At 33.2% G+C, this 12206-nt stretch overlaps 1 protein-coding gene across 1 annotated transcript in view; it reads left to right on the top strand.

Moving 5' to 3' along the window:
- LOC127538754 (ankyrin repeat domain-containing protein 7-like) overlaps positions 1–11001 on the top strand; it is a 39702-nt gene extending 28701 nt beyond the window's left edge. Inside the window, exons 9-10 of the mRNA XM_051962496.1 lie at positions 5883–5979; positions 8784–11001. Coding sequence (XP_051818456.1) covers positions 5883–5979; positions 8784–8974 — 288 coding nt within the window. The 3' untranslated portion in view covers positions 8975–11001. The remainder of the gene's footprint in view (positions 1–5882; positions 5980–8783) is intronic.
- The last annotated feature ends 1205 nt before the right edge of the window (positions 11002–12206 follow it).

The raw sequence follows: 12206 nt of genomic DNA, 5'->3' as shown, positions 1-12206 counted from the left end.
GATTATTTATAATAGCATTTTAGTTGATTCTCTGGGGTTCTCTAAGTATACCATCATATCATCTACAAAGAGTGATAGTTTGGTTTCCTTATTACCTACGCTAATTCCTTTAATCTCTTTTTCTTCGCTTATTGCCACAGATAGCATTTCTAATATAATACTGAATAGCAATGGTGTTAGTGGGCAATCTTGTTTCATTCCTGATCTTATTGGAAATGGTTCTAGTTTATCCCCATTATAAAGGATGCTTGCTGATGGTTTTAAATAGGTGCTACTGACTATTTTAAGGAAAAGTCCATTTATTCCTATAATCTCTAGTGTTTTTAATAAGAATGTGTGTTGGATTTTATCAAATGCTTTTTCTGCATCTATTGAAATAATCTTATGGTTTTTTTGTTAATTTGGTTATTGATATAATTGATTATGCTAATATTTTTTCTAATATTGAACCAGCCCTGCATTCCTGGTATAAATCCTACTTGGTCTTGGTGTATTATTCTGGGGATGTTTATATGTAATTTCTTGACTGATATTTTGTTTAAGATTTTTGCAACAGTATTCATTAGAGAGATTGGTCTATAATTTTCTTAATCTGCTTTTGTCCTACCTGGTTTAGGTATCAATAACATGTCTGTGTCATAAAAGGAATTTGGTAGAAGTCCTTCATTCTCTGTTTTTTCAAATAGTTTATATAGTATTGGAGTTAATTTTTCTTTAAGTGTTTGTAGAATTCACATGTAAATCCATCTGACCCTGGGGATTTTTTCTTAGGGAGTTGATTAATAGCTTGTTCTATTGCTTTTTCTAAAATGGGATTATTTAAGTAATTTATTTCCTCTTCTATTAATTTGAGTAATCTATATTTTTGTAGGTATTTCTCCATTTCACTTAGGTTATCAAATTTATTGGCATGAAGTTGGGCAAAGTAACTTCTTATTATTTCTCTAATTTCCTCTTCACTGGTAGAAAGTTCTCCCTTTTCATTTTTAAGACTACTAGTTTGATTTTCCTCTCTCCTTTTTCTAATCAGATTAACTAAAGGTTTATCCATTTTGTTGTTGTTGTTGTTGTTGTTTTTTTTCCATAAAATCAACCCTTAGCTTTGTTTATTAGTTTGATAGTTTTTTTTTGTTGTTGTTGTTGTTTCAATTTTATTGATCTCTCCTTTTATTTTTAGATTTTCAACTTTGGTATTTTATTAGGGGTTTTTAATTTGTTCTTTTTAAAGCTTATTTAGTTGTAACCCCGATTTATTGGTCTTTCCCCATTTTATGCAAGTAAGCTTCTAGAGATATATAATTTCCCCTTATTACCGCTTTGGCTACATCCTATACAGTTTGGTATGATATCTCATTATTGTCATTCTTTTGGATGAAATTATTGATTATATCTATGATTTTCTGTTTCACCCATCATTCTTTAGGATTTCCAATTTCTTTTTGGTCTATTTTTCACTGGCCATTTATTAAATATAATTTTTAATTGCACTGTAATCTAAAAATGCATTTATTATTTTTGCCTTTCTGCATTTGATTTTGAGGTCTTTTATGGCCTAATATATAGTCATTTTTTGTATAGGTTCCATGAAGTGCCAAGAAGAAAGTCTACTCCTTTCTGTCTCCATTCAATTTTTTCCAAAGATTTATCATATCTAGTTTTTCTAGTATTCTATTTACTTCTTTAACTTCTTTATTATTTATTTTGTGGTTTGATGTATCTAGTTCTGAGAGAGCAAGGTTGAGATCTCCCACTATTATAGTTTTGCTGTCTTTTTTTTTTTTTTTGCAACTCTTAACTTCTTTAGGAATTTAGATACACAAGTTGGTGCATATGTGTTTAATGTTCATATTGCTTCATGATGTATGGTACCGTTTAGCAAGATATAATTTCCTATTTTATCTCTTTTAATCAGATCAATTTTTGCTTTTCCTTGATCTGAGATAAGGATGGATACCCCTGTTTTTTTGTTTTTTTTTTTTTACTTCACCTGAAGCACAATACATTCTATTCCAGCCTTTTACCTTTATACATACAGAATAAACTTACATATACAATAAATATAAAATAAATATACAAACAGAAAAAACTCTGCTTTAAATGTGTTTCTTGTGAAAAACATATTACAGGTTTCTGGCTTTTAATCTAGTCTGCTATTTGCTTCGGAGAGTTTATCCCATTCCCATTTACATTTAAAACTGCTAATTCTATATTTTCTACCATCTTATTAACCCCAAATTATACTTTTCTCTTTCCTGTTTCCCCTTTTCCTCCTCCCCAGTATTTTACTTATGAACACTATTTGCCTCAAGAAGTCTTCCTCCTTTAGAGACCCTCCGCCTTTCTTATACCCTTCCCCTACTATTTCTCTTTTCTCTTCTATTTAGCTTACCTCTTCCCTTTTCCCCTTTCCTCTCCCACTTTTCTATAAGTTAAGAGACGTTTCTCAGTGAAACCAAATATATATAATATTCTTTTGGGGGGCCAAAATTGATTAGAGTAAGATTCACACAATATTCATCACCTTCCCTTCTCTCCCTCAATTATAATATGCTTTCTTTGTATCTTCCTGAGGTGTAATTTCCCTCATCTTGCCTCCACTTTCTCTTTTTTTTTCCTGTTAAAACCCCTTTCCATCTCTAGTTTCTTTTTATATTGCAACAATAAGATCAGATTATATATGAATTCTCAATGTGTTCCCATAATAGAAATATGGTTATTAAGATTTTTTTTTTACCTTTTTATGCTTCTCTTGAGTTCTACATTTGGAGGTCAAATTTTTTTGTTTAGCTCTGGTCTTGTCATCAAAAATACATGATGGAATTTGCCAGTTTCATTTAATGTCTATCTTCTTCTCTGAAAGAAAATGCTCAGTTTAGCAGTGTAATTTATTCTTGGCTGCATTCCAACTTCCTTCACCTTTTGGAATATCAGTTTCTAGGTGCTTCCATCCTTTAAAGTAGAAGCTCCTAGATCCTGAATAATCCTTATTGTGGCTCCACAGTATTTGAATTGTTTCTTTCTGATTGTTTGTAGTATTTTTTTTCCCTTTATCCAATAGTCCTCAAATTTAGCCACAATATTCTTTGCAGTTTTCATTTGGGGGTCTCTTTCAGGAAGTGTTTGGTGAATTCTTTCACTTTACCTTCTGTTTCTATGATATCTGGGCAGTTCTCTTTGATGATTTCCTGAAAGATAGTGTCTAGGTTCTTTTTTTCATCATGTATTTCAGGGATTCCAATAATCCTTAGATTGTCTCTTCTAGATCTGTTTTCCAGGTTGGTTGTTTTGCCAATTAAGTATTTTACTTTTTTCTATTTTTTTTTCTTTTTTCTTTTGGTTTTGCTTGACTGATCCCTTTTTTCTTATTGAGTCATTAATTTCCATTTGTTCAGTTCTGAATTTTAGTGTGTTATTTTCTTTATTTACTTTTTTTTACTTCTGTTGTATTTGTCCAATTTAATTTTTAAATGAATTGTTTTGCTCTATGGAATTTTTTTTTCCATTTCACAAATTCTTTTTTTAAGGAGTTAATTTCTTTTTCCATTTCACAAATTCAGTTTTTTAAGAAATTATTTTCTTTTTCTGTTTCACAAATTCTATTTTTCTGGGAGTTGCTTTCTTTTTCCATTTTATTAAATTTATCTTTCAATGAATTATATGCTTTTTCCATTTCACTATTTTGTATTGCCCTTTCTAAACCCTCTTTGCGAAGCTTTCATTTCCTTTCCCCATTTTTCTTCTATTTCTCTTTTAAGATCCTTGTTAATTTCTTCTAGGAGAGCCTTATGTGATGGGGACCAGATTATATCATCTTTAGGGGCTTCTTCTGGAGACAATCTGCCCTTTGTCTCCTCAGGATTTAAAATCTGTTCTCCCTATTGCCATAAAAGCTGTCAATTGTTAGAGTCCTTTTTACTTTTTTCTCCTTTTTTTAAGTTAATGTCTACCTTTAGGGCAGGAGAGGTTTTTCAAGCCATCACAACTATGCTGGGTCAGTGCTGGGTGGGCATGGCCTTGTCCCCTGAGATTCTGGCGTTTCAGAGTTAACTATTCATTTTTTTGTGTTTATGTTGGATGTCTTATAACTTATCTGCTGATCTATTGGCTTGCAACCAGGGCAGAATGGCCAACACTTCTATAGATTCCTATGGGGATTTTTCCCCATAGATTCTCTACAACATAGAGTCTGCAACACCCCAGGGCTCTGCATTGTCTGCACTGCTGTTTTTTGTCAGCAGTTAAGCTGGCTCCCACCCATTTCATTATTGGGTTGCAGAGAGTAAAGGTGATAACTGAGTGTTTAAGGCTAAAGACCTGGAAAAAACATATCATGAATAGAAAAGAAGAAATTGCAAAGGTTTTAGGGGGCTTATATGATTACAGACTGTGGTGATGTTTTAATGTGTTGTCAAACATTTCAATGATGTTATTTCAGAGATTGCTTAAATTTTAGGAACTTGAGAGTAAAGTCTGATGGTTTTCGTGTCTTCTGGCAAAAGAGATCAGAAATGTGGGTTACAGAAAAATCTCTTTTGTCAGTGTGAAAAACACAGTTGAAGAGGTTAGCTTTCAGGTTTATGTTGGAAATAAGCAAAAGTAGATGCATGAAATATGAAGCCAAGAAAAGGGCAATGAGTATGCTTATGCTTATTATTGTATATAAAAAAAAGAAGACAGTTTTTACCTGGTACCACTTGACAAATTAAAAAGGGTTTTGGAGGCCATCAAGTGCATTAAAGACATCAAGTATGAGGACAAGAAATTAAACAGAGGGGAAAAAATCCTGATCTAAACATGGAGAAAGTAAAGACAAGGTGACCATTGTTTCTAGTTGAGCATTCAATACAATTATTTATATAGTACCATTGATGTGGATGATGTGGTTAAGTTAAAAGTTTCTCTTTCTATGATGGAGAAATGCCTCTGATTAGTTTGCATAAGACCTAGTCTCCTGTCTTTTCACAAGTTTTTTTTTTTATTTTACTGTTTTTTACAACAGTTTTTCTTTTGTTTTTTTTTTATTTGTATGTATTTTTATGCATTGATGATATGTGCTGTTACATAAATATTATACATATGTGTATATATTGTATTTTTTGTATATATATATATATATATATATATATATATCTGTGTGTGTTTTGTGGACACATGCAAATTTAAGATCATATATAAATATAGATAGTTGAATGGATAAATGGATAAATAGGTTAAACCTAGATCAAATTGCAATGGACAAGGAGGCTTTGTAGTTCTTCAGTCATTTTAGTCTTGCCTGATGATTCAAGAGAATATTTTTTTCCCTTGTCAAAGGGAAAGAAGTGATTTGGCATTTTCTTCTTAGTAAGGAATTGAGGCAAACAGGATTTAAGGAATTGCCCAGGGCCATACAGCTAGTGTCTGAGGTGAAAATGAGTCTAATTGATTCCAAGCCCAGGCCATTATCAAATAGGCCACTAAGGGAGATTATGTACAATTAATATTTTCTTTCCCCATATTGTTAGCATATAAAAATGATATTTTATATGTATGTGTGTGTGTGTATAGTATGTAATACAATCATGACAATGATAATATCCTCAATTAGAATTTTATCATTACTTATAAGCTAGCCATTTCTCTAACCCAAAATATGTACCCCAGGCTGCAGCACTATTTTTACCACTTAACTCCTCTAAAGAAAAAGATAGAGGAGTAAATTTGAAAAGTGTAAACATGAAGTTGTTCTTTTAAAGAAAATGTTATAAAAAACATTTTATTTTCTGTAGAACCCTCATTTCTCTCTAAGTGGAATTTCTTCACAATTTATCAGCAGAAAACATTCAGGAGTGCTTTCATCAGTGGACTTGCTAACTATTTTGGTGATGTTTTCATTTGATCAGTGTTCCCATGAAAGTCTCCTGGAAACATCTGCCAGACGTCTATTTGTATTCAGAAATCAAAACATAAAAGAGAAAATTTCCTTAAGAAAAAGTGAAGGTAAGATTATATTATGTAGATAGTGGGTTTTCTATTAAAGAAAGAAAAAGAAAAATGATATCTGGGAGTTGGAGAAATAGGAACTAGAACATGGGGACTGCAATAGAGTCTTATTATCAAATACATAGAAGAAAAAAATCTAATGCTACTCACTGGATCTATAAGCTATATTGCAATGCTGGAGAAACTGAGGCAAGGTAGAAATTAGAGAGTATTTAATTGATTGCATTGAATTGAATTGAAAAGGAGAGATTTACTGGGACTAAATGGATCCATAGTTTGGTCCCAGGGCTGAATGAGACTATTGTCTCCAAGAATCTGGCGAAAAAAATGAGTTCTCAATGACATGTATAATACACACACACACACACACACACACACACACACACACACACGGCTCCGCTACAGGAGGTAGACAGAGGTTGGAGCAGAGTCAGACTGAGAGCGGGAACTAGCAATCCAGTTCTGACAGGGTTGGGGGAAGCATGGGGGAGATCTGGTAAATTACAGAATGAAGGGAGGCATGCCTCCCTTCTGATGATGCCTAAGATAGAAGGTCGGTCTCCTTATCTGCATCATCATGATTAGGAGGATGATTGAATAGAACAATTAGAAACTGAGGCAGAACAATTCAGAGAAACCAAGGCATGACAATTAGGGAAACAGAGTCAGGATAATAAAAGAGAATATTCCACACACTTTATCTTCTGAATATTCAAATCATTGAATTACCTTTTTCTAGATGGGTCTTAGCACCATAATTTTGACCAACCCTATGTGAAGCAAATAAACCAAAATAAAACTAGAAAAATGCAAGGACTTACGGCAAGGACAAGTATCTCCCCGATAACCCCAGAGTTAATTAGCAATACAAAGGCTCCCTGTTACTAGCATGTCAGGTCCTCTGCAGTTGGGGCATCTCAGCCAGAGAATCCAGTTTGAGATGGACAGTTCACTGTGAGTTAGGTCTGTGGTTTTTTTGTGCATTTAACTCAGCCTCTGCTTATATAGGGAGTAGCAGTGCTCAAGACAGTCCTGCTGCTCATTCTAAGAGGCACATCCCAAGTCTGTCAGGGACTCCAAAGGGGGGAAAAGTGGGGCCTGGAGTATCTCTACCTGTCCCCTCTCAATGGAACAGGAGCTGCTACTAGGATCCAGATTTCTAAGTGGATTATGTACAGTTAGACCAAGGCAGGCAACCCCAAACTCCTAATACCAAACTGCAAGGTCCTTTGAGAATGCTGAAATACTAACTAAGGAACTGGGGTTACAAGAGTGGAGAAACAGATCAGAGCGACTGCCAGTTCCAAGACAGGTGTCTATTTTCTGGTTGTTTCTAAAAAATAATCCCCAAAACTGAGTCTGCCAGGGCAATTCCAACAGAATAAGGGGTTTCAAAGTTAAAGAATAACCAGCAACTCATAGTATATTTAAGCAAGGAGTAAAAACAAAAGGACTGTTTAAAGGATTTCTAGAATACACCAGGTTCCCCAATTTCTTCTTTCTCCCTTTTTTTCCCTCATGGAAAGGAATTATCAAATAACTATTCCACATATAAATCCCAACAGTGAATCAAAATTCCTATACATAACAGACTAGTATAGTAAGTAGTAAGTTTTCTAAAAATTCCTCAAATATAACAGCAATAGTTACGCAGTTTTAACAATTTCCATCCCAAATCTTAAACACACAGTAATAGATAATCCAATCAAGATTCTCAAATTCCTCATGTCAGTTCATCAGAGGTAAGGAACAAAGCCTCATTCAAAACTGCTTGAGGCTGAGCACTGGTGGAGACTCCATGCAGGGGATATGTGTGGTGTACTGCCTGCTACCAAAGCTTCAGATGAGCTGATCAATGTCCCAGAAGTAGTTTAATAATCTATAATATGACCAAAATCTAGAACAACCAAAAAACCCCACAAATCTAACAAATAAAGGTTAGAACAATCTGAGGTAGAAAGAGTGATCCACAATGACTGCTACAAGATGTGGAAAGGCCAAAATAGATTGGCCAACAGCTTCCTATGTGAAGAGATACTTGTCTCACAGGCAAAAGGCTGTCAGTTATAGTCCTCATAAATAGCAGTTAGGTCTCACTGTGTTAATTGTCCTCTCATTATTTAGAAACTTAAAAAAAACACTTGAATATCATACACACAATATCCAGGAACAGATAGATGACCAGGCTAAATACTTACTTGCCCAATATTTAGGATATAATGATTACAGATAATCAGTTTGGAAATAGCAAGATATGACATATAACCAGTTTGAAAATAGCAAGGTATGACATAATTGAATTGCATTAACAGTTTCTGTTGATCATTGCTCTGAGTTATGTACAGTCTACTTCATTCATTTCTAGGGTGCAAAAAATCATTATCTTATTGCTATACATTCAAAGATTTCCCCCACAAGATATACACAATAGGACAAATACTGCTCATATCCAGTCGCACAGACTATCTCTCTCTACTGGAAATTAAACAAACACACATGTTCCAACTATCCATAGCCATTGGAGTGTTTTGTGTGCCAATGAGAAAAGACTACCAGCATGAGTGAAGAGAAAAAGGCTTCCAGTTAGAAATATATCCCGAAATTGGACAATTCTCTATCAAGAAGGAACATAATATCTTCTGTAGCCTAGTTGTTAGTAAAATTATTTGTTTTTTAAGTTTTATTTTAAAAAATAAACTTAATACATATCAGCAGGCTAGCAAACTAATATTTCATATATATATATATATGGTATTTTAGTAATCATATTTCTTTTTTTCTCTTCCCTATTTGTATTACAGATTTCATAGAAGAATTTGATTTAACTGACACAGATGACATTGATGGTATTTTTCTTTTTTTTTTTTTCCCCTTTATTTACAACTATGAGAATAAGTGTAATTTTTTTTTTACAAAATCACACATGATAGAAAATGCATCCTATAGTCTTCAGGTTCTCTCTCTCTCTCTTTTTTTTAATTTTGCATTTTGAACACTTTATTTCAAGTTTCATTTTTATACTTCTTGGCTCTTTTCTTTATTGCATGGAATCACATGAATTCAATGCTGCATGTATTCCCCAATTCAAGTTGTCATACATGAACCAATATTATATTAAGTATCTCCTGTTTGACTCTAGGATGCAAAGACTAAGTTATTATTATTAAGTTATTAGTCACAAGGGATTTACTTTCCCTAAAGAGGTACAATATAAAAACAGGTAAGTATGTTACAAGATCTGAGAAAACTGAAAGAAGAGTATAAAAGGTTAATAAATGGTTGTGGAAGAAAGATTTCATAGATGTGATTCTTCCTATAATAAAGAAGTAGGATGCCAGACAAGAGAATGACCTACTTAAGTGCCATAAGAAGATTACTTAAGAGCATTGTATAGAGTAAACCAGATAAGGTAGGAATCTGAGATAAGAAAACCAGATAGAAATTAACTGCAAAAATCCAGGTAAGCATTGATGAGATAATGAAAGCAGAAAGGTAGATTTGGGAATGAAGAAAAGGGAGGTGATGACATTTATTGTGGAGTGCCCATTAGACTAGAAACCTGACAGCACTGATAACTAAGAAGGTAGAAGAGGGTAAAACAAGAAATGAGGTACTCAGGCTTGACTATTTTAAATTTGAAGCTCCAGCAAGACAAATAGGCTGAGAAGTCCAGGAGCCATACCTTTTAAAATTCATGGGTCTAATGAAGAGCAGAAGTCAATCAGACTAACATCTTCCTTCCTCTGGACATTGCATCGCTTCTAATGAAATTATAAATCATATTGTGCTAGCTTTTTTTTTTTTTTGGCAACTATCTAAAGTGATATTTAAAATAAACAATTCAAAAAATACAAATTCTGAAAAAAACCTTTATCCATATCCTCCTAATTTGAGTCTGAGCTTGTATTGGTCATTTTGTTAAAAATGATGACAGGTAATTTGTCAAGTACTTTGCTGAAATTTAAGTATACAATAATCCCTTGGTCATTCAGTCTAGTAACCTTATCAAATTGTGAAAATAGTGTGGTATTGTCTATTTTGGCCATTTCCCAATGAAATTCTGATAATAGAATGAGATTAGCAAGAAACAATAAGAGATTTTCACAGTGAGACAGTATTTGAGGTTATAAGGTCAAGAAAGATAAAGACTGAGAAAAAATCTTATCTGATTTATCAATTAAAATACTATTACTAACCTTGGAGTAAGACATTTTGATAGAGAGTTAGGCACAAAGCCAGAAAAAAAGTTTCAAAAGTGACTATAAACAAATTTGTTAATTAAAAAAGAGTGGAGATGTTGGACAATAATGTGGAGATGCCATAATTAAATTAAAAATGGATGAAAATGTAGAGACCCCCAAAATTAATTAATTATTGTATATTCTGGTAAGATTATCCATTTCATCTCTCATTATTCTATATTTGCACTTTTTATATTATTGTAATCTTGTCATATTTTAAAAGAGAACATTTAAACTCATAAGCTGTTAGAAATGTATATTTCAAGTTAAGGCCTAATCTTCAAGAAGTAAGAGTATTCTGAAAGATAAAAGAAACTTATACTGAAATGAAAATAGTTCATATTTGAAAAAAATGATGCAACCATGTTTAGAAGAAAGGATAGTTAGTTTAAAAAATATTCACTGAAAGGATGCAAATTGTAAGTATATTGTGGGAAAATATTTCAAAATAGTGAATAAAGAGCTGGCCTAATGGCTTAAATCACATGGTTTCTAATTTCATCTATGATTCAAAGTAGTTATGTGATCCTGGGCAATTGACTTCGAGATTGAAATTTCTGGCCCAAAGCCAGAAAAAATAACTTGAGGAATGACTGTAAATAACTTTAGGAATTAGACAGATAAAATGGGGGGGAGATACTGGGACAATAACTTGGAGATGCCGCAATTAAACAAAATGTGGAAGAAAACTTAAAATTAAATATTTATTTCATATTCTGGTATTTTTATCTCATTCATACATCATTACCCTTTCCTTGCACTTTTTAAAACTAGTGTATATATATATAGTTTGTATATTTTAAAAAGAAATATACTAAGGAAGCCATTTCCCCCCTAAATTTGCATGGCAAACTGAAATTTTAAAAAAACAAACAATCTTCAAGAAACATTTATTATATAAAAAAACTTATACTCTAATTGATTTAGTTTGAAAAAAAGATGTCCCTATGCTTAGAAGAGATGGCAGTCTTAAAAAAAATTCATGAAAAGGATAGCATCCTTTGTAGTCATTTTCTGTAGACAATGTTTCAGCATAGTGGATAGAGAACTAAAAAGACAGAATTACACATCTCATTTCTTTTTTTTTTTTAAATAACTTTTTATTGATAGAACCCATGCCAGGGTAATTTTTTTTACAGCATTATCCCTTGCATTCACTTCTGTTCCGATTTTTCCCTCCCTCCCTCTGCCTCCCCCAGATGGCAAGCAGTCCTTTACATGTTGAATAGGTTACAGTATATCCTAGATACAATATATGTGTGCAGAACCGAACAGTTTTCTTGTTGCACAGGGAGAATTGGATTCAGAAGGTAGAAATAATCCGGGAAGAAAAACAAAAATGCAAGCAGTTTATATTCATTTCCCAGTGGGTGTAGCTGCTTCTGTCCATCCTTGATCAATTGAAACTGAATTAGCTCTCTTTATCAAAGAGATCCACTTCCATCAGAATACATCCTCATACAGTATCGTTGTTGAGGTATATAATCTCCTGGTTCTGCTCATATCATTCAGCATCAGTTCATGTAAGTCTCGCCAGTCCTCTCTGTATTCATCCCGCTGGTCATTCCTTACAGAACAATAATATTCCATAACGTTCATATATCACAATTTACTCAACCATTCTCCAATTGATGGGCATCCATTCATTTCCAGCTTCTAGCCACTACAACAAGGCCGCCACAAACATTTTGGCACATACAAGTCTCTTTCCCTTCTTTAGTATCTCTTTGGGGTATAAGCCCAGTAGAAACACTGCTGGATCAAAGGGTATGCACAGTTTGATAATTTTTTGAGCATAGTTCCAAATTGCTCTCCAGAATGGCTGGCACATCTCATTTCTGATTTATAAGTAGTCATATATTCTGGGCAAGTCACTAAACGTTGAAATATCCTACCCAGGCAACTCTTAAGACTGTACAGAAGGTATTAGCCCATGTTTTCCTCACAGAATTCTCTGTAAATAAATAACAGGTGAGAAATTCA

Source organism: Antechinus flavipes, chromosome 5 (assembly GCF_016432865.1).
Source record: "Antechinus flavipes isolate AdamAnt ecotype Samford, QLD, Australia chromosome 5, AdamAnt_v2, whole genome shotgun sequence".
Classification (NCBI taxonomy): Eukaryota; Metazoa; Chordata; class Mammalia; order Dasyuromorphia; family Dasyuridae; genus Antechinus; species Antechinus flavipes.
The sequence above is the reverse complement of the archived record's forward strand: the minus strand, read 5'-3'. Positions and strand labels throughout refer to the sequence as shown.